The 22,929-nt window shown below is 45.0% G+C and overlaps 1 protein-coding gene across 2 annotated transcripts; it reads right to left on the bottom strand.

The window, feature by feature from the left end:
* Nucleotides 1-1,128: 1,128 nt before the first annotated feature.
* On the bottom strand, nt 1,129-22,335 carry TMEM145 (transmembrane protein 145). 2 transcript variants are annotated; one of them, XM_020807913.3, is made up of 15 exons: nt 21,893-22,335; nt 15,293-15,367; nt 15,074-15,151; nt 11,812-11,898; nt 10,673-10,774; nt 10,490-10,574; nt 9,737-9,808; nt 9,271-9,339; nt 8,389-8,469; nt 7,813-7,891; nt 7,202-7,295; nt 6,120-6,292; nt 5,212-5,332; nt 3,451-3,651; nt 1,129-2,207 (listed from the first exon to the last, which is right to left on the bottom strand). In XM_020807913.3, exons 1-15 carry the CDS (start codon nt 22,034-22,036, stop codon nt 1,986-1,988), a joined length of 1,683 nt encoding a protein of 560 aa, XP_020663572.2. In that variant the 5' UTR covers nt 22,037-22,335; the 3' UTR covers nt 1,129-1,985. The 2 variants fall into 2 exon arrangements, with proteins under 2 accessions (XP_020663572.2, XP_072835848.1); XM_072979747.2 differs by having other exon boundaries at nt 15,293-15,389; nt 21,893-22,002.
* Between the last annotated feature and the right edge of the window lie 594 nt (nt 22,336-22,929).

Below are 22,929 nucleotides of genomic sequence, written 5' to 3'. Positions count from 1 at the left end.
TTGTCACTCTCGAATTGGCCTTCTCAGCCACACTAGATGCTGTTCCAAGACCTCGATTCAGAGCACGTTACCATAGTCTCTCGAGACTGAAGGATGCCTGCAGATAAAAACATCTACAGTATTAGCTAAAGGTGCTTATCTGCTGCCAGCACCAAGCTGAATAGAACTAGATAATTTGACATCAACCTCCATTACTCTCAGGGTTGTCAACATGTAAGCAAAATAAATAGTTCACAGACAGCAATTTTGGCTGAACCACTCAGCACAGTTTCTGAGATGCTTTCAGCTTGGTGAGTTGCAAATATTTTCTTGCCTATGAGCCATGTTGATCATAGTGAAGTGGCTGTGTGAAGGTTCCACTACAGTATAGAGATTATACAGGTTCTGACACTTTCTGAAGGCAATGCTTGTCCTACCTGAAGAGCAGTGAATAAAGGAACTATCATATAATTACAGATGAGATCTAAGGCAAAAAAAAAAAAACCCTCCACAGGCAAATGCCAACTAGTCACTGGGGGAAGGCTCTTTTCTTTTGAGGGAACTTATCAAAAGTTGAGGGGACCCTGTCCTTCTTTCCTCAGAGAGGACAGCTATAGCCAAATATATGTGATACCCAGCTTGGTGTCTTCATACACACAATTTAAACATACTGTAGCTTGTTTGGATAAATCAGCATAGCATAGCATGCAGATACATATTATCACTTGCTAAAATGTTGTAGGATAAAGCTGCTGTTTAAGGCTTGCCTGCAGGGGCTATTTGCAAAGTTGGAAGCCCTATAACGAAACAAGAGTTGCTGGCGTGATGTAAACTGGGCATGCGTACTGTACAACTTGCAATCTGTTTTAAACTCCTGTAAAATGTGGCATGCCACTGGATTTCTTAATCTTTTCATAGAGGTTCATTTGACAGCAGTCTAGTGTTTTGTTTTGTTTTTTAAAAAAACCTTTTGAAACTAGCAATTGTGCAGATGTGAAAGCATAAGACTTACTGTGTCATCAGCCTTTGTGGTAAACTGTCTATTTTGCAGGGCACATGGAAATGATTAAAGTCTTGCGTGCCAGATCTCTTTCCCTCCTTTTATGTCTGCCTGCACTCCCAAAATAACCACATGCTTTCTCAATGAGATAGAAACACGAGAATCCTCTTTATTTTGGCGAAAAAAAAGAAAAACCCACTCCGGTGGATTTCAGAAATCCACCGTCATCAGGGAGCAGAACCTACAGCACCGTCACGAGAAGGTAGAGGGCAACGCCATTACCCTTGGGGGGGGGAACGGGGAAATCAAGGTAAAGGGGATGGAAAGGATTCCAGCTGCCATCATTAGGACAGGTGGGGAAGTATGGCCTAAAAAGGAAGTGATACAGAAAAAACTTGGCTACATCATTACAAGGCCAGTCTGGGCTGATATGTCTGCTTTCAAATGGGAGAGCTGTTCCACAAGAGCGGCTGAGAAGAGCTATGGGTGACCTTCCGCTGGGTCACACTGTCTAAGGGGGGGAAAGGCAGCTAACAGTAGATCTGGTGCTCTAGCTGAACTAAGGGTGGAAGAGAAAGCTGGACCACGTCCATCTAGTGACTGGCTTCCTCCACGCTGAACGAGTCCCAGACAGGGAACTTAACACTGTCCTGGGGGGAGAGACAGAGAAGTATCACACCGACTAACTAGGGGTGAGGATTCCCTCCCTCTGTCATAAATGGGCAAGGAGATCGGGCCGAAGGGCAGCCGATTCTGCTCGGTCCCATCCATCCGGCTTCTCTGTATTCGACAACAGCAGTCCAAAAATGTTCCAGGGAGACATGAGATAGAATAGCCCTCTGATATGGGTAGAAAGCTGTCAAAGGGGGAAAAAGGCAGCAGAAGGTGCAAGGAGAAAGGGGTCCAAGAAGAGAAACCAGGCATAGGTTCGAGGCAAGGAGCCTGGGAAGTAGAGAGAAAAAGAGAGAGAGAGAAAGCAGGGAAGTTGCAAAGGGCCATGAGAACCTTAGACAGGCCGCGCACCAGCTGTGTGCATGCTAAAATACTCAGTGTAGCCATTGTGTTGGTGGAGCTGGGGGGCATGGAGCTGGTAGGGGGGTGGCTGGGTCTCACTCCCCGAGGAAGGCTTCAACAGCACTGGGGCACCGCTGAGCTCCGAGGTGGTGACCACGCAGCTGGGCGTCAGGGTACGGTCCGCAGACGACGTCTCCTCCACCTGTTTACGAGGCTGGCAGGAAAAAGCAGAAGGATTGCTGAGTGAGCAATAGCAGGAGGGGGGGAAATACCCCAAACAAACCATATCGCAATTCACCCACAAACCCCGAATGGCGAGGCGAAGAGGGAATTAGATGTATATGCCTCAGCGCTGGCCTGTACGGCTTACAACAACACATAAACAGCAACTAAAGACTGTTGTATTCCAGTCGGGTTTGGGTAGGTTTGTGCTCCTGCAACTTTTTATCTGCTGCTGCAATTTTTTGTCTAATTGTTCTTTTTTTAATCTGATTTGTTTGATGTATGTGTTATCGCTGGATGCTTTTTGTCACTGCTTTAATGTGATGTTATCGTATAGTTTTACTTTTGTAAACTAAGCAATGAAGACAATTTATCCTGAAGGGCAGTTTTTAAATCAAAAAAGTAAAGTAAAAAAAAAAGTAAAGTTTGCGCAGGGCACCAGGCCAAACCAATGGCATCTCCTGGGAAATCTCTCGTAAAGCCTCTCGTTTTTGCCATTTGTCTAGGATTTTAAAAACAGAAGAAAAGAGGGATGGGCAATCTGTCATCCGCCAGATACTGCCAGACTGCAACATTTATCATCCTATGCAGTTGGTTATACTTGAACAGTCTGGCATGAAGTACAGTTCGACAACATCTAGAGAAACATGACTCTTCTTCCCCAGGGAAAGGGACTGTCAAGGACCTGATAAACCACAGCTTGGGCCTTAGTGGCATGCGCTAAGCCTTGGGGTTCCTAGCTTGTGGTGCCTCAGTGTAGTACAAGGGGCAAGAGGCTGATTTGGTTTGCTTTATAACCCCTACACTGGCCAGTCTAGAACTGTCACATCAGATGGATGGGACTCCAAGGCTATCAGGAGATATGGATGCTGTTCTACATGAAGGGCATCTTATATATGGTGTGCCCTTCCGTGGCCACCTCAGGTGTGTCTGTCGGAGGCCTAGTGCTCCAGATGAGCAGGAGAAAGCAGGAGGTGATGCCCTCTGGAGCTGCCCATCTGGTGCCTAAATAACATATAGCAGGAGTACATGGGCGAAACACAAGAGTAGCTGAGAAGAATGCTGTCAGCTTGAAGGACCTCATGCTGCTTCTAAGAAGGTGACTCATATGAAGATGGACCTGCACAGATCCATCCAGGGACCAGATGGATTTGTGCTGCCAGGGGCACCTCTGTTAATAATATAATGCCAGAAGGAAAAACAGGGGAGAAGATGGGACTGTCTCAGATTCTCACATTGCCGGTGTCGGTCCCTGTGCTCTGAGGGATGGAGAAGAGTTCTGTGAAGTTGGGCACTGAGTCGCTGATGAAGGTCACGTTGCCGTACACGTGATGCGGAAACTTGGCCCCGGCTGCCACCTCTTCGACAATCCCGATCTGTGACGTCCGCACATGGTATGGGAAGTTCTTATTGGCTGCGGAGGGCCGCGTCATGATCTGAGGAAAGAAAAAAGGGTGCTGGCCCAAGTAGTTTGACACACATTTTCAAGCTCAGCTGCCTGCTCTTCCTCTAAAAGGACACTTCCTTCCTCTTTGCCACAAAAAAATGGATATCAGAATAGTTTTTTAGATGATATTTAAAAACAACAGAAAACGGAAGACGTTTCTAGCTGTTGTACTTATGGAGATGCATTTAAACACATAAACCAGTGTTTGCAAATGGTTCTATAATTCAGAAATTAGGCTTTCACATATAAATCTTACCCGTGCCTCATTTCACTCTTGTCCATCCAATCTCAAATTGGGATTTGCCCCATAAAAGGAAGTCAGGTTTTTTTAATGGTTTATAAAAGGGGATCTATCAGACACTGATTCCTCTGGGGGCCCCCTCCCCAAAAAATCCACTTTCAAATAAACAAGAGGTAACCATGACTCTTGAAATGAGCAGACAGGTGGGGAACTTTGAGCCTTTCAAATGTTGTTGGGTTCCAATTTCCATCCAACCCAACCAGCATACACGGCCAGAGGTCAGGTAGGATGGGGACTGTAGTCTGGCATCATCTGGAGATGTGCACGTTCCTCACCACAGTCTAAGAGGAAATAAGAATGGACCAAGAGGCAAGGCAGAAAAGGAAAAGTGAATATGTGTGGCAATAAAGAGATTCCCATCCAACTCACAGGATAAAACCAACTGAAAATGAGGGCTTCTCACTAGTGCGAGGGCCAGACATCGTTTTATGCAGTTGCTTAAAAACTGTTTAAAAACAACAGTGAAGGACAAACTCTTACATCTCAAGGAACAAAGTAGGGGGATCCGTGCATCTTCTACAGGCATGGGAGTTGTTTAGGCACAGTGCTTTTATTCTATTCTATTCTATTCTATTCTATTCTATTCTATTCTATTCTATTCTATTCTATTCTATTCTATTCTATTCATTCATTCATTCATTCATTCATTCATTCATTCATTCATTCATTCATTCATTCAATTAATTCGTATCCTGCTCCCATTAGTGCCAGAGCACTACTCTGGGCAGGTTACAACTCGTAAAATAGAAAACAAAAATAAAAATACAAATATTAAAACTGATATCAATAAAGCTTTAAAAAAACCCAGTAAACCAGATGGCACTGACTAATCTCAGAGTGAATGGAGGAAAAGAGGGGAGGGAAGAAGAGAAGGGGAGAGAGGGAAAAAGGGAGGCAGAGGTGGTCAGCTGGGATCGGTGTGGAAAGCCTCCCTGAAAAGCCATGTCTTTCATTGCTTCCTAAAAGTCCACGGGGGGAGGCAGGTGGAGCTGCTCTGGAAGCTGGTTGCATATATATGGAGCCACCACAAAGAAGGCCCTGCCTCTTGTAGAGGATTTATGACGCCTCTCTCTCTGGGTGGCCACCCGGAGGAGCCTCAACTGGGATGACCTTGTGGGTCGGGCAGATGACATTAAGGAGAGATGCTCCGACAATGTTCCAATTGCAAAAATTACCCGTAGAAAACATTTTAAGCACTCCTTCTTCTAGAATCCCAGCTGTGACCAAATGGATGTAAGACATTCTCACCAGAAAGACTGCATGGGCATACAGGTGAATACCCAGCTGGATACCATTGACTATTTTTTCCCGAGCCCACTTAGGGATGCCAAAGTTAGCAATAAGTGCAGTAACCGGGACAGCGAAGAACCTACAAGAGAGAAAAAAAATGTGTCTAAGACTCAGGACACAGAACCCCCCTCCATTTTACTTGTAAAGTGCCCAGAATTTAATTTGGGGAGAGCAGATAAGCTTTGCCTCTTTATCCTAACCCTGTAGATTCCATTTATCCTTATCCTACGGATGACTGATTTACCAGTTCTGTTGCTTAATTCATTTTTTTAGTGACCTTGTTACCTACCTGGAGCATCTTAGTGGGAAGTCAGTACAGTATAGAAGTATTGACTAGTCTTATGTTCAAAGGATTACATGTACCGTGGGGATGGTGGCACAGGATTCGGCTAACTGGGGAGGTGCCTATTAAATGCTCCATACATGCGTCTGGTCACGCAAGTGGTAAACGCTTGGCAATTTGACCAACTAGCCGAATCTGCTGTCGCAATAACCCTTGGGATGTGGAATTTGCAATACGATAGTGGTCTAAATAAATAAATGAACAAGTATCAGCCTTCCCATCTTGGGAGCCCAAGACCAAACTACACTCCCATTGGTGTCTGTAATTTCTACAACCTCTTTTTTTGTTTCCTGGATGAGCAACCCCTTTTTTTGCAAGAGATATCATATTGTCTGCACAAGGCTTGCCTTCTCTTTATCCAGCATAACCATTTCATCTGTTGGGCTAGTGCCAACGTTCATCCTGGCCACCGAGAGAGTGAAGGAGAAGGAACATTTGTGATACTAAACCACATTCCTCTTGTCTCTCCTTGGGGACCCCACCTGTATTTTCTGACCCTATTACTCCCTCTACATTCACTCACCAGAGGGTGTAGGCAGCAAAGAAGGGTACGTAGAAAGGCTGTTTCTCTGGGAACTGCTTAAGAGTGATGAGGATGGCGTAGCAGAACCAGATGTAAGCCACAAACTGCAAGGCGATCAGGCCATATCCAGCTGGCGACTCATACGTGTACAGCACCTGCGCCTGATCAAAGAACTAAGACACACACACACCCCAAAAAAAGAAGGAAGCAGGTAAGTGACGAGGGGAAGTATGGATTAGAGTTGCAAGCCACAAGAAAAGCAGCACAGACTGGGGATCTGAAGGTTTATATGGAGGGCAAGAGTCTCCCTGGGGCATTACCCTCATCTGGAACCTAGGAAACCAGCTAATGTGTAGTTTTAGAAGAGGTAGCCATGATATTCTGTGCTAGCATATCAGGCAAACACAAAAGAAAAGGAAAACAATAAAGAAGACAAAAACATTGCAGCACCTGAAAAACTAATTGTTATATTTTAATGTGAGCTTTCGTGAACAAATCTGCTTCTTCCAACCAGCTAATTTGTCTAGTTCTGAATGGCGGGTCTCTGACAGAAATCTCTGCATCTGGGATTAGCCACAGACTCTTCTGTATGCAAAGGAAGTGGCATACATACTGACCACCGGTTCATTTGCATCCTTAGAACAGGAGGTCTGGGGGGAAATTTAAAAATGTTCCCCTTTGATGCCTGAAATATTTTAGAAGGAACATTTCAGTGATCTCTCTGAGGATCAAACAGGAAAAAGATCAGAAAGAGTAGAATCAAGACAACAAAGTTTTTTTTCCCTAAAAAGAAAGTTTGCAATGAATTATGTAATTCTGCTGCCATACAGTAATATTTAGGGACTATTCCAAATGGCTAAGCAGACATATGGGTGACTTGGAAAAAGCAGGACTGGAAATCAAGATTATTGGCCAAGTGACAAAGACATTGGGAGCTTCCTTTGGCCATGTCTAGTATGATTAACTGGATTATCAACAGAAGTTCCTGAGCTTGCAACTCAGTTGTACCCAAAGAGCCGGGCAATAAGACCCAATTTCAGCCTCCTAGCCCAGGAAACCATCCAAATATAAGCAGCACTCACCTCAGCCTCATAGATGAACAGCACAACGTGTGTGATAGTATACAGCGTCATGTACACGGAAAGCTTGATAGAGCCAGTGTGACTGATCCGGCCCCTGCAAAACAGGGAGCCATAAGCCACGATTTGGGGGGGGGGGAGGAACAAGCACTTCACAACGATCCAGAATTCTTCCATTTTGCTCTAAGAGCAGTCCTAGGTTTAAACAACATGCAGACACCACACAAGCCCAGCTGCTACATTTTCCTACTCCACCACATCCTGCTCAAGATGACCCTTTTGGTCCACCTGTAGGGCCAATACTTTGGGGGGGCAGTTCCCCAGAAGACAGAAGATCTCTCTACGTAGAATTCCAAAGCCTCACTCAGGATAGGACTTTCAAGCACAAGTCAAGGACACCGACTTCTCCTTTACTGAAATTGTTTCCTCTTTGAAAACTAATGTTGAATCCAGTTACACACATTTGCAAGTAAAGTTGTCAGCCCTTTGATCACAGCTCTTTAAGACCCTCATCCCATCTGCACACTCTCCTATGCAATCCTTGTGGGAAATTTTCCATCCCATTCTAATTAAATATCGACACACAAACACACCCTCTTCAGCCATGCTGGTACCTGGTGACAGTAAATCCTTTTCCCAGCAGAATCAGCATCAGAAGGAAGATCAGGAAACTGACCGAGAAGAGGAGCTTAGCTGGGGGGGCAGGAAAAAGAGAAAATCAAGAAAGGAAGATGAGAGTAATTCAACACCATTAACAAAATTCTTCCGGATTAAGGGATTCAAAAACAAATGAAAAATAAAGAAGACCAAAACATGGTGGCACGTTAAAAACTACCTGCTATGTTTTAATGTGAGCTTTTGTGGGCAAGTCTACTTCCGTAAGTCTACTTCCAAGTGTCATAGGAAACTGGAGAAGTTGGCCTAGAGCTCTTCCAAGCCTATACCATCCCAACCTGGAGATGCTGCTGACTGTAATCAAGTGTGAGATGTCCTAAATGTAGGCCTTCAAAGTGTGGATCAAGGAGGGGGGGATTGGGTGGTGGTGGGTACATATCCAAAAAATCAACACTGAATAAACATCAGCATTCATTGGTTCCTTCTGAATGGTTGTAGGAACCTGGTCTTTAAGCACTGGCCTACACGGCAGATGGTCAGAGATGGTAACCGGTAATATTCTCTCTAGGACCTACCCAAGATCTTGAGGCTGCTTTTTCCAATGCCATCACTTGCATATTGGCCCCAGTAAATGCAAAAGAACATTAGGCTGAGCACTAGGGAGAGGAGAGAAAACACAGAGACATGTTATAAGTACATAATAAAAGCAAAAATGGGAGTGATATGACACTTTCCTTGATGGTTGTCATTCTTTATCTGTAGCTATTCTCCTCTGTCCACTGACTAGGTATCAATCTCTATTTTCCTCTCCTTTTATTCTCTTCTGTCTCCCACCTCTGAATCTACAGTAACTGAAAATCTGAACCAGGAAACTATTATTGATCAACACTTAATGGGTTTGTCCTTGTAAAGATTTGGGTTTATTCCGACTGCATTGTACAAGGCGTGTGTCTCCAAGCTAAAACTTTTAAAAAGCAGAAATCTAGTTTTACAGGCAATGCCTGGTTATTATATCCATAGGCAGACATAAACTACAGATGAAAATGGTTCAGTATATATTTCTGCTCCAGGAACTCAATAGGGGGTGGAGAGAATTCTTAGAACAATGATAACTCCCAGAATTCTTTGGCGGGAGCAAGGATGGCTAACAGTTACATTGGCTTTGTATTGTATTGGTTAAATTGTAGGTATACTCTTAGCACCTTTGTACATGAGGGCAGTTCAACGAGAGAATCGGCTTTGGAGAGAATACTCTTTTCTTTATCCCAAAAATTGTACAAAACAAATACATTAAAATGGCAGTGTTGGATTACGTGGAAAATGTACGCCCATTTTCTCAGCATAGATCCTTGAACTGTTTAATGAACAGTTTTCCCTTTTCTACTCAGAATGTCACTTTCCTTGCCTGGAGGTTAGAATATGGCAAAGTTATCTTCTCAAGCTCTGCCAAAACTTACCCTCCACGCCAGCTGCCATCATGAACATCTTATAGGTGGTGTGAAGAAGCTGCCGCCCCTTCAAGAGATCTAGGAGGGAACGAGTTAAAAAAGAAAAGGGAAAATAAAGGAGGCAAAATGGTTGGCAAAAAGTGCAGATCACAGATAAAACTATGTCTCTTTTCTAGCCCTGCACAATTTTGAGAAGCCCTAACAACCACTATGCCCTTCTCTTCTCAAATTCACAAAACAGGAACCATCTTCTTATTATTAGCCCTAGAGCAATACAGAGTCGTGTGATAATCACAGTAGTGGATGAACTGCGGATGGCTCTCACTTCCTCTTCCTGTTTGATGTTTGGATAGTACTCTATTCTGCATTTCGAGGTATGGAGACCCCGGTTTTCTGGCACATGTTGCCTCCAAAATGATCACATTAGAAACTGGAATTGCTGATCAAACCATGCAAGAGACTTTTTAATACTTACAGCCAAAGTAGCAGGAAATGATGAGGATCAGGATGAAGATAAGCAGAAAAGTAATGTCAGTTTCCAGGATGCCTGAAAAGAAGCAGAAAAGGTCATACTGGAATGCTATCTAAGACTGCAAATGGGAATCCCTTTCCCCGCTATTTGCACCCTGAAGATAGCAGCGATAGGAGAAATAACTGAGTAATCCATTCATAGACTAAAGTTCGGAGTTAAGGCAATATTTTTACTGGATCATGAAAAAGTGAGATTTTGAGTTTTGAAGAACTCTCTGTCAGTCAAAGATGGACTAAACTTGAGGCGCAAGCAACAAGCGTGAGCATGCTGAGGCCATTTTAGAGCTGATACCGTTGAAGAACTAGCATTGTTTGGCCTTGTACCAGTTCACCAACCACATGTCCAACTCATATTTTAAATCTCAAGTCTGTCCTTCCAAAGGGAAACATCTACGTAAAACCGACCTGGGGAAATGAGGAACAATTATCTACTGAAAGAGTCTGCCCTGCATTTTATTGGTTGTGGCCAAAATCTTGTTGAGTGCACCAGCATAAAGGAGATGGCATCATCTGGAAGGGGGAGTTTTCAGTAATTAAATAGTTCCTCTCTTGAGGCTCTCAAGGCTCAAGCAGAACCAGACTCATTGCACGAGCTGGAAGGAAGCAGGAAGCAGTCTCCGTCTTCCAGATGCAATGATAAATTTCAAAATGATAACATCAGATCTTGTCCAACTGAAAACAGAATTATCTTGCTCACCAAACTCATCGGCTGAGAAGTGACGTGTCCAGAAGGACTTGCCGTTGGTCAGAATCATCTCATATTCCAGTTCCAGCCCGTCACCCTATGGGGGGGAAGTGGCAATAGTCATTCTGGCTCTTAGGGGAGGGGATGAAGACAGAGCCATAGGGTGGAGAAGAAGGGGAAAGTGACAAGACTCACCCCACACTTGCTGAGAGCCACATACCACCAACGCTCACGGACTGAGCGGAAACTTCTGCCACTAGCACAGCTCAGATAACGCACTGAGTTCTCTGTTACCAACTAGGCAAGAAAACACACAAAAAAGAACCAGCATGTACAGTAGAACAAAGAAAACTATAGCAGGTGCAACTGTCTGTGCTCCCTCTTTGTTCCAGCACAGGACAGTGTCTGATATACCTTTACAGTGGTGCCTCGCTTTACGATTGCCCCACATTACGATGAATCTACTTAACAACGATCTTTTTGCGATCGCAATTGTGATCACAAAACGATGGTCTGAATGGGGGAATTTCGCTTTGCGATGATCAGTTCCCTACTTCGGGAACCGATTCTTCACAAAATGATGGGTTTTTTAAACAGCTGATCGGCAGCTTCAAAATGGCCACTAGGTGCTTAAAATGGCTCCCCGCTGTGTTTAGGGATGGATTCCTTGCTATACAGGCAGCTCAAATGGCCGCCGTATGGAGGATCTTCGCTGGACGGCGAGTTTTTACCCCATTGGAACACATTGAACGGGTTTCAATGCGTTTCAATTGGGTTTTTTATTTCGTTTTACGATGTTTTCGCTTAACGGCGATTTTCCTGGAATGGATTATCATTAAGCGAGGCACCACTGTACACCTAAGTGGGTCTCACACAGGAGAAAGGCCTAAGCAGAAAGATTATGAGTCCAGACTAAGCCTAGCTCCCTGCTCAGAAAGAAAGCTCTCACCTAGCATTAGGGCAGGAACAGGAAGGCTGCATGGAGCTAAGTCTAGCTAGAGCTCAAGGCTTTCTGATTTAGGCCTTTCTCACGGGGGAGCCAAATGTAGGTCTCTGTGTGTCAGATAAAACTTCCAGAATGGAGAATTAAGGGATTTGTTTTAAAATTACAAAAATCCCATTCCTAACAATTACATCTTTACTGGGCTTACATCTATATGTCTCCCTGACATTATCATTGCCCATATTCAAAGACCCAGGGCAGATCAGTGTAAAAACAAATAAAGGCAAGGAGCAATATACTTCTTTATTTAAGGGAAAGAATACAACAAATCATTGCATATGGCATAGAAGAAACCGAGAGGAAATCTGTAGCTTGTTATGGAAATATTTACCTTACATCCAGACCAGGCATACTGGGTTGTGAGGTTGATCACCTGATTGTTTTCTGGGCGGATTACGGATTCTTTCATCAAACAATCCTAGGAAGAAGAGAGGTAAGATAAAAATGATTGAGTTGCAGCCCCAGGTTCGCAATCACCCAAACCAGACGAGCAGATTCAAAGGAGGTCAAGGACACGACACATTTAATAGCAGCGTAGCTTCTGTTTGCCCAGAATTAGAAACAGTGACACACTTCACTCTTGTACTCTAAAAGGTTTAAAAGCATTTTTAAAAAATGAACGAACACTTTTTTTGTATTTCCATATGCATGACAGCGTTTCCAAACTGAAAGCTGATCCAGCCCAGAACAGTAACTCATGAAGAGATGGGACAGGCACCCTCTTCTGAGAACAAACAGGTCACTCTTTCTCTGAATGAGGAACCAGTAACACCAGTAACGCCAGTGTCTAGTGGTTGAAAAATGCAAGCTAAATTTCTCACATGACATCAGGGATGTTGCGAGAGATTAAAACAGAAGCTAGAATAAGCCATTGGAGGGTGTTCAGAGCACACAATTAACAAAGATCCTGCCGCCAGGCATCAGCGGGAGGTCTTGTTAGAATGACAACAATCCAGCACATAACCATCTTTGCCAGATCATGCTGGACCTCATTGGCCCTCTTTAACAGGAAAGGCTATAAAAGACTTCCTGCTCTAAGCCCATGGTTCCCAACCTTGGACCTCCAGATGTTCTTGGACTAAAACTCCCAGGAGCCTTCACCACAAGCTCTGCTGGCCGGGATTTTTGGGTGTTGTAGTCCAAGAATATTGGGGGACCCAAGGTTGAGAACCACTAGTTTATGCTGTAATTGCTCTTCATGCTTCCAGGTTGTTTTGGCCCATGGGCAGAACTTGGAACGGTTACATTTCTGGACCAACTCCCCCTAGCGTGACATGTCGGCTGGGAATTACAGCCTGGGAAAAAAAACCTTTTTCCAAGCTGTGCCCACACAAGACGGATTCTTGACTCCCCACACAAGATTCCTGGTTGTTGAAACTGGAGTTTGCCACTTGTGTCACCAATGTTATTAACTTGTAGACTCATAGACCGACAGCTGAAACTCTTCATAGCCTGACAGTCCTGTTTCTTCGCAAATGAACCCTTGTCACTTTGCACATTATCTGTATCCTCACCTGGTCATGGGGCCATGTATAAATACAACAGTCATCCACCCTTACTCTAATTCATTCATTCATTCATTCATTCATTCATTCATTCATTCATTCATTCATTCATTCATTCATTCATTTGACTTCTATGCCACCCGCACTCTGCAAAAGTAATGTCAGAAGAAGTGGACTTGGTCCATGAAAGCTCATATTAAAATATAGCAGGTGGTCTTTCATGTGCCACAATGTCTGTGTCTGCCTGTCTCTCTCTCTCTCTGTGTGTGTGTGTGTGTGTGTGTGTGTGTGTGTTGTTGTTGTTGTCGTCGTCGTCTGATATAAGGATGGGATTTTCTGAACCGAAGCACTCCCAGTCCTGTAATTCTGCAGGAACTCCACAAAGCCGAATTATGGGAGAGGAGCCCTCAAACTGGCAGAAGACAGAGCGGCCCCTCGCCCCCCCCCATGCTGTTCCCACACGGCTTCTTTGAACCACTAGGAAACTCGCTGCATCATGAGAGTCACGAGGATTGCCTGTGACTTACAGAAGTGCATGGGGAATAAATGCCAGTAGAGGATGGATGCCCTTCCAGTTTGAGGTCTCCGGGTCTCATCATTCAGCCTGGGGGGTTCCCACTGAATTATGGGACTGGGGGGGTCTTTGAATTCCAAATCCCTCATCCTTATTCTGATATGCTGGCACAGATGGACACAGCTACTACTTCCAACTCTACCCTTATAGTTCAGTCCAGATATGCTACTGGTTTTCTTAATGGCACACTTGCGCCTCTTGGTACCCTATTTGGGAATTACAGTCATAAACTAGCATCACACCTTATATTGCACACACCTCTCTGATTCCAGCCAGCTTATTAAACAGCTGCTGCCCCCCCCCCCAACATATATAACACAGCAAAGCTGACAAAAAGAACTTGTGGAAGGATTTATGTCACCCTAGCAACCGCCCACCCTTCCTTATAGCAGCTTTCTTTGCACATTGAGAAGCAGACCTTAAATTAACTTCTCTGGCAGCAAGAACATTTGTGAGCAAACACATTTCATTGCTGAACCTTAACAAGCCGACGCTGATAGCCGATGTTCATATCTCCGGAACTGCCACATCCCATCTTACACCACAAGTGTACAAATTACATCACACTAGAAAAGGGGATCCCAACTGCTACGCTGACATTCATTATCATCAGGGAAATTATGTCAATTATGTGTATATTTGAAATATGAAGATTTGTGGTCGCTCTGTAGCTTTTAGTAATGCTTGCTTCCCCTTATATCCCAGCTGAAAAAAACTGAAATGCTCAACCTGGATGTTTTTGATTCAAGCCGCTTTGACAGCCCTTCTACACTTTAAAACAAATGCCAAGGGGAAGAAACCGTGGTCTGTAAAAAAAAATCCATTATTATTCTGTCATTTTATCAGTGTGCATATAATAATAACATTTAATATTCATTCAGTAGTGTTGGAGCGCTCAAACCATTTCACATGCATTACTTAATCTGTACAACAACCCTGCAGTTTAGGTGTACCTTATTATTCCAGGATCAGAAAGGGGAGGGAAAAGCATGGAGACATGGTTTCAACCCTATCTTGTTAATTCAGGGCCAAGCAAATTCCATTTGGTTCAACAGGGCTTATCCAGAGGAGTCAAAACAGGACTGAAGCCAGGGCATTTCTACGGTATAGGCTTGAACTGGTTTAATGGTCACTGTGCCCTTCATCACAGGATAATGTTGAGAGAAAAGGTTCTGTGATGAATGGAGAGAGATCTAACTATATTTCTCAGCAGCTCAATTAAAATTAAAAAACCGCGACAAGCCAGAAATACCACAGTTGCTCTCCCAATGGATGTGATGGGAGTTTAAATTCAGCAGGCTTCCATGAGAAGGCTGATCTATAATTTAGATTTCATCTCAATCCTTCTATACTTGTCTATGATGCACCCACCAAAATGTGTTATGACATGGATGAATGTACTTTCAACAGCAGAAACGGATGCACTGAGAAAACTACAGCACTTCAGAAAGAGAGAGGGGGAAAAAAGAGAAAAAGAGAGAGAAAAATTGAAGAGGACCATTCAAGAAACTGACCTTATTTTCTTTCTTGTAGACAGATGGCCACTGGGAAGGATCATCAAAATACAGAAGGATGTTTTCACAGCATTTGGCCTTAAAGGGAAGCAGAAAACGCGCTGTGAGGATAGCACCAGAGCCTCCGAATTGCAAACACATTCTGTACAAACAGAAGGCTGGGATTTTGCAAATTACAGAAGAACATGTTGAAAAAGTGGAATCGCATTAAAACCGTACCTCTGGGTAGCGGAACTGGAAATCCAGGCGGCCATAGTCGGAAAGGAAGCAGAATCGTGTCAGAAAGACCCAGTCCTGGGGAGAAGAAAGGTGTTGTCTATTTCAAGGCTAATTCTGCTCTATATATGTAGGATCGGTAGCAGCAAAAAATGCAGAGAGAGCCAAGAAATCATTTTTCCACCTGACATGGCTCACTTGTCTAGAGAGGACCAGAAAGTCATTGACTGGGGCCCCAACATTCGAAATGACCTGCTACTCTTATTGGGTTATTGTTATAAGTTTCCAGCAGTCTGGAATCAACGTGACACAATTCTTGCTTCAGCTTTTTAGATTCAATCCCTGCAAGAACTCCAGATAATGCTAGGAATAGACATATCTCTGAAATCTTGGAAAATCAGTATTAGACACTGTATGCAAACTAGCTAGATGGACTTGGGTAGGTATTAAGCAGATTAAAGGAAGTTAAAGAGATGCACTGAGGCTATCTTGCATGGAGAAACCTCTGATTCCTCCAAATCTTTTCTGAGTGGCTCATTAAGCTTGAAATCCCAGCATATTGGAAATTCAAGCCCATTGGAAAAAGAAGCCTAACATAGTTTGAATGTTATATTTTAGAAGAGATTAGCTTAAGCCCCAACCGAGTCTGAAAATTATACAGCATCAGCAATCTTAAAATCCATTCCAACCAGTTACCATAAGATTTTATTGCATGGCTCTAAAAAGGCTAAATAACATCCCAAACAATATAACAGGGAATCTATTAGGCAGTTAACATCAGATTCATTAATGTAATAGAGCGCAGTGCACCAACCGAAGAGGTTAGGCTGACGTGACCCAGTTAGAAGCAGCTGCTTGTTGTTAGGTCAGTCTTTGTGGCTTCAGGTCTGTATGATCCTAAATCCGACTTGCCGCCAAAGAGCAGGTATAGGGTCAACCTCATCCAAGATGCAGGGAGCATTGGAATGTCAGGAGACATTGGAAGAATGCATAGAATGAGCAGGGGATGGGTCATCGTTGGTATCGAAAGTGCAGCCTGTCTTTTAAAAGTGTTGGCATTCGTGCATGTTTGTGTGTGTGCCGTAATTGTTTAACTAGTATAAAATGGGTCCCCTGACTGGGGCTACAGGGATTACATACCCCCCCACCCCGTTACAGCAGCTTCACTGGCTGCCGATCTGTTTCTGGGCTGAATTCAAAGTGCTGGTTCTAACCGATATAGCCCTAAACGCCTTGGGCCCAAGCTGTCTCAAGGACCGCCTCTCCTTTTATGACTGTGCTTGAGTATCAAGATCTGGGGGGGAGCTTTCTCTCAATCCCACCACCCTCACAGATGCATTTGGCGGGTACACAGGAGAGGGCCTTCTCTGTTTTTGTTCCCAGACTTTGGAACTCCCACCCACTGGAGACCAGGGGGCCCCCATCTTTGCTATCCTTCCACAAGCAGGCAAAGAACTTTCCCTTAATAACTGGCTGCTGACGTGGGGTTTTTAAATGGATTATTGTGCCTTTTTGCTTTGAATGCAGTTTTGCTTTTGTTTACTGCCTTTTACTGTGGCATCTGTTTGATCCTTTAAAGTATGTGTATAGTTACTGTTCTTAGCTGTAAATATTATCTTCTAATGATGCAAAACACCTTGGGCCCTTTTAAGGAGAAAGGAGGGGTAGAATGTTTTAAATAAACAAGTAAAACTATTTACATTGTAGACAATGCCATGGGCAGGACTACAGAGTGATTCCAAGAATCTGGTTTTCCTTTTGTTTGTTAAGCAATTCCCTTTTTTAGGACCAAGAAAGTGGAAGATCATAGATCCTACATAGATCAAATAGACTTTACTATTCTTCTTCTAGCTCCCAGAACATAAACTTGTTACTGACATGAATTCTCATCATTAGTTTACAGATTCCTTTACATACTGAATATGTGTCCTGTTTCTTCTGAGAAAAGAATAAAAGGCACAGCCATCCTACTCCCCTTCACCCCACTGTGGTGCAGTGGATGAAATGACAGACTACGCCTCAGGGAACGCAGGTTCGAATCCCCACTCAGCCAATGGGGGGGGGGGTTGAAGCTAGAACTGGTAAAACTATTCCTTAAATATCTCATTTACCTTCAAGGGCCTGTTAGGGTCAATATAAGACTTGATGGCACATCACAGAACCACATGCCCCACTGAATTCAGTGGAACTACTTCTGCGTAAACATAGACAGGATGACTGGATTGTACAATTCAGGCTGCACAATGCTAGTGTTCTTTTGTGGTCCTCGGAACGAATTCTGACCCTAAATGCCAAAGAAGAGGCTAGCCTTCACTCCGGTTCCATTAATGTGGGATTAAGCAACGGCATCTTTGCTAGGAACCCATATTTCAGCCACCTGGCATTTCTTTCCTTCTTTTTTTGGTGGAAGTCTCCCGAAGCATCTTGTGAAAGCTACTCCCGCATCCTTGTTACCTGATCCGAACGCAAGGTACCAAGTTTCCTGGGTCAACGACACTCCCACATCAACCAGCCAAAATTACACCCAGTGGAGAGGCAGACCCACAAAGGGATGGGCGAGAAGGTGAAAATAATTCATTTGAGCTGGGAGGAAAAGGCCAGGAAGAGATATTTGATGGGTTGAATCTACAGTGGTGCCTCGCTAGACGATGATAATCCGTTGCACTGAAATCACTGTTTAGCAAAATCATCATCTAGCGAAAAGCATTTTCCCCATTGGAATGCATTGAAACCTGTTTAATGCGTTCCAATGGGGAAGAATCATCATTGTCTAGCAAAGATAGGCCGTAGGAAAGCTGTTTAAATCACTGTCTTGTGAAGCTTACGTCCCGAAAACACCTGTTTTGCAAGCGTGGAGGGAGCTGTCAAAATCGTCATCTAGCGAAAATCAGTTTGCGAAGCAGGGACCAAACATTGTCCAGCAAAATTCCCCCATAGGAATCACTGTTTTGCGAATCGCTATAACGATTGCAAAAAGTCAATGTCTAGCGAAAAAACTGTCATGCGGGGTAACTGTCTAGCGAGGCACCACTGTACCCTCAAAGATTAGGCAGACCAGGGTGTATGGGCTCTGAAGAACGATAGCAAAAAAATGGCAGGGCGTTTGTTCACGTGTGAGGCAGACAACACATCTCTTAGATCTGAAAATACGGTATATATTTGAGGTTGAAGGTTTGCAAATCTCCCCGAGAGAAAGGTGTGCAAGGAAGTGAGCTTTCTTTTACCTTCTTCGGTCCAACAACTCTCCGGCTTTCCTCCTTCCCCTTAAAATCCCCTCCTGTTCCCATGGCAACAACCCATGCTGAAGGTTACCACGGAAACCATACCAGAGGCTGAAGAAGGCAGGGAGAACAAGCCAAATCTAAGAACTGAAGCAAATAGAGGGAGAAGTCCAAAAAAAAAAAAAAAAAAAAAAAAAAAAAAAAAAAAAAAAAGAAGCATAAAAGTGTGTGTGTGGGGGGGGGAACACCTAATACCCACATCTCTCTGCGTGGCTATCAGGCCGTAACCCCAGCAAACCGCTAGTCCTTCAGCAGCACCCCCCATAAAAGAAGGGGGACATGGCCTCAATATCATATAAATGTTAGGAAGGTCTATTGCCTTTCCCAAGTCCCACAGGCAGGCCTCAGTCTAAGGGAACAAAAACACCACAGAGAGGAAAAAATAAAAGACAGACAAAGAAAGATATGTTTTAAGGGGATCTCTCATCTCTGGGTTTGCCATTTCTAATCTGTCTTAAATCCTTCCATTCTCAGCATGAGTTTGCTCATGGACCCCTGCACTACACCCTCCCACCCCATCCCAGTAAAACTTTTCTTCTTTTAACCGCGCATGATGGACCGAAAATAAGCAGATGGCTTCTCGTCTCGGCCAGGAGATCAATTTGGGGAGAAAGCATCCTACAGCAAGCGCTGATCCCAAACGTGCCCCACAAAAAATAAATATTGCAATAGCGACAGCACGTCAGAGAGACAGCTCTTTCTTTATCCCAAGTCCTGAAAGTAGTTTAACTGAACTATAAGACGTATTAGAGGCTCCTGTCTCTCCACCTTTTTTTGCCTCCTTCTGTAATCTTGCTTAGCGGAGCCCAAACGACACCACCAGGCAACCCCCTCAAGAGCAAAGATGCTCGATTCAGCAGCTTCGGCAGGCCCAGAATCCATTTCACACAAAACTGTTCTTTCCGACTCCCATGCCAACCCAGTTCCTCTACTTGTTCCCTGCTGATCCCATCACATGCCATTCAGCCGCCATGCAGGATGATCACTTCCCACGGCGTCTCCCCTGTGGTGGGTACACTGTATTGTGTTCCTAATCTCCATGGCACAAATTGGGTGCAGGCTCAAGATCCATGAACGATGCACATTTAGCCTTTATGAATCGCTTCACCACCCATTTGTAAATGCTGCTGCAGAGTAGGTAAAGGCAGTAAATGAAGCTGGTGGTCAGGAAACTGGTGTTTAAAAGCATGTTTTATTCATGGAATGCCGGTTGAAATTTGTGATAGGGATTATTCGGGTGGTAGTTATTCTACCGATGCTTAATAGTGTGGGAGAGTGAGTAAATTCATTTAATAGTAATAATAATAATAATTGCATACCCTCAAGTCAATTCTGATTTTTGGTGACACTTTCTTGGGTTTCCCAGGTAGAGAAGACTCAGAATGGTTGACCATTCCCTTCTTTGGATTCTGGATTAAGAATTAGGAGTAAAGCATGCAATCCGGACTGAGACTGCACTATGCTTCATTGGCTTCATTCCCTTCCTCCTCATCCTAGTCACACCCATCAGATAAATCTGAAGCAACCTCAGCTCAAATGCACATTCTGTGGCCTAGAACAGCATGCATCTCTGTCGCACCTAAAACAGCTGAATTTTCCAAGAGACAGGTTATATTTTAAAAAATCAAGCTAAATGGCAGGAGGCGAAAGAAGCATACTGCAGGCCAATAGCATAAAGCAAGGGTGGGAAACCTTTGGCCTTCAGCTTGTTTTGGAAGCCAATTCCCAGCCACTACAGCTAATCATAATGGATGATGGGAATGATGATCGAGAACATCTGGGTGATCTACAGCATTGCACTGTGACCATTTCCAACAGCAGAAACACCACACTGTTGGTTGTAATACGGAGGCTAAGACAGAACATCCCATGTCCAATATAATATAATATAATAGTAAGTCATAATGAGGGTACGCCCATTGAATCAGTGAGTCAACAACTATGTAAGTTCCACTGATTCAATGGGCCTACTCTAGTCACAACTCCCTTCTGGATTTCAGCCATTGTTTTTGAGTAGGAACAAAAATACAAGATCTTGATTTACTGATACAATATTCTCACAGACTGCATTTTGGCTCCACTCCTCCTTTTTCTCTCTCTTCACATCTTTGTGCGTTTATCCACTGTGCCTGTATACTGTACACATATATCAATTTAGGATAACACTCCCTGTAACTGAACACGCAGATCCGTGAAAGCTGCCACAATCCCTCTGTTAGTCTACGGTGTTGCAACATTTTGGGCTGCGAGAGACTAACATGGCCGAAAGTTGCTCCCCCTGCCTGGTCACACCTCCCGATGGCCAAAAGGGAATCAAAGGAGTTCATCCAAAATGCCTCCGTCTGCACTGTCACGCCGATCTGTGCCCCCTTCACCTCCTTTTCCTGCTCACGACAAACTCAATTATACAGGGTACCCCACCTCCTCTTTTACCAACACAACTGTGAACCTCTCTGGTCGGTCTTAACACTGCAGCCAGAAAGAAAAGGCTGGTGGATGTTAAAAAGATATAAAGGTGCATTGAATTAAATCCGATGGGGGGGGGGGCATCCTTCTCCTTAGAGTGCCAAGTATCCGTAGAGATCAATGACCTTATTTAATTGTCGCAGGCCAAGAATAAGGAGAGGAGGCTGTCTTCACCCACCTTTGGCCACAATCCAAAATTCCAAGATAACTTGCCCTTTGCCCTTGTGGCTGACTAAGGATGCCCTGTTTGGGGGCAGATGGTTTGGCCATCGTTATTCTTCTCAGGGTACCCACTCCGCCACCTCCAATCCCAGCTACATCCTGGACACCCGGGAAGGACTCTCCCCCCCCCTTTCTTTCCCAGCATCCAAGAAGAAGAGAGGCTCCCTTGGCAACCATCTCTGTCCGAAACCCAACATGGGGCGCGGGTGGGGGGGGGGGGGTTCGGAGAGATTTTTTTAAAATAATAAAAATAATAAGTGTGTGTGAGAAAGAGATGGGGGGGACTTGTCTGAGCCTAAGAAGGCTCAAGAGATGAAGGGTGGAGGGGATCCCATTGGGGAGGCGACAACCACCCGCCCCTCGCGCCCCAGCCCGCGCATCTTCTCCGCATCGCAGAAGGCGCAGAGGCTGGAGGGCGCGCATCGTAAGCGAGGGCGCAGCGGGTTTCCAGAGGGGCGGAGGCGAGGGGAGGGGGGGTCGGTGCGGGGAAAGGCCTGCGCCATAGGGTCCCCGAGAGGAAGGAGCCTCGGGATCGGCGCTGCCAAAGCCGAGCCAGCATCCCCGGCATCTCAAAACACTCCTCCCCCCCCCCCCACCCGCTCGCTCCCTTCATTCCTACGAGACGCGCACTCACCTCTTTGGTGCTGATGTTGCCTTTCACGTATTTGCCCCAGCAGGTTTCGGGCAAGAGCAGCAGGAGAAGCTGAAGGGGGCGCAGGAGCCCTAGAGCACCGGGCCGTGGCTGGAGGGGCCAGGATCGCTCCATCCTCAGCCCCATGGCCGGCTCCAAGCAGCCGGGCTCAGCTCCCTGCGCGCTCCCGTTTAAAGAGACACGCTCTCACCCCCTCCAAAAGGCGCCCCTTCCTCCTTCCACTCCCAAAGCCGGTGCATTTGGTGGGTGCGTCTCCTTTCGCCGGGGAGGGAGGCGCTGCATCATCAGAAAAGAGCACCCCGCTTTTCGGGGAGGCGAGGATGGGCTGCGCCTTTCCTGCGCGCTCTCCGTTTTGTCTGCATGAATGGCCCAGAATGGTCCATTCGCGGCGCATTCCGGGCTCTCTCGTCGCGGATCATTTGGGTGTTCAGGCTCAGAAGCGAATTTCCAACGCTCCCTCCCTCCGTTCAGATTGTATGCACCTCGGGGCAGGGACTCCTAAATCTGTTCCCCGGATCCTGCAACCTCAAATACAGATTTCCAATACCAATGTCTCCCTTCCGCGCACTGGCTGTTTAGTCCCCTGGATGCTGCCACTCCATAGAGTAAGAGGTGGCCCTGTAATTCCCATCCTCCCCCATGATGGTGGTTTGGACTGATGGGCGCTGTAGTTCAACCACGTCTGGGAGGGCTACAGGTTCATGCCCTTTGCTGATTCTCAGACCCTGTGATTGGTCTCCTGGTGGTCTCCTGCACTGATGATGATGAAGTCGTTGGTAGCATCGTCTAAACATATGTAGTGCTTTAAAGATTATCAGTTTTATTTGAGTGTGAGCTTTTGTGGGTCCACATCCACTTCCTCAAACACAGGAATGCAAATGCATGGCCTGTATACATATTTCCATGATCAGGGGAAGATACAGATAACGGGCAAAGCGACATTTCCTTTGTTAACATAGGAATGGAGCTGGTATACTTGAGCAGAGAGAACTGCATTTGAAATGTGGATTCGTTGTAGG

Source organism: Pogona vitticeps, chromosome 9, assembly GCF_051106095.1.
Source record: "Pogona vitticeps strain Pit_001003342236 chromosome 9, PviZW2.1, whole genome shotgun sequence".
Classification (NCBI taxonomy): domain Eukaryota; kingdom Metazoa; phylum Chordata; class Lepidosauria; order Squamata; family Agamidae; genus Pogona; species Pogona vitticeps.
Note: the sequence above shows the minus strand (reverse complement) of the source record. Positions and strands in the feature narration are given on the sequence as shown.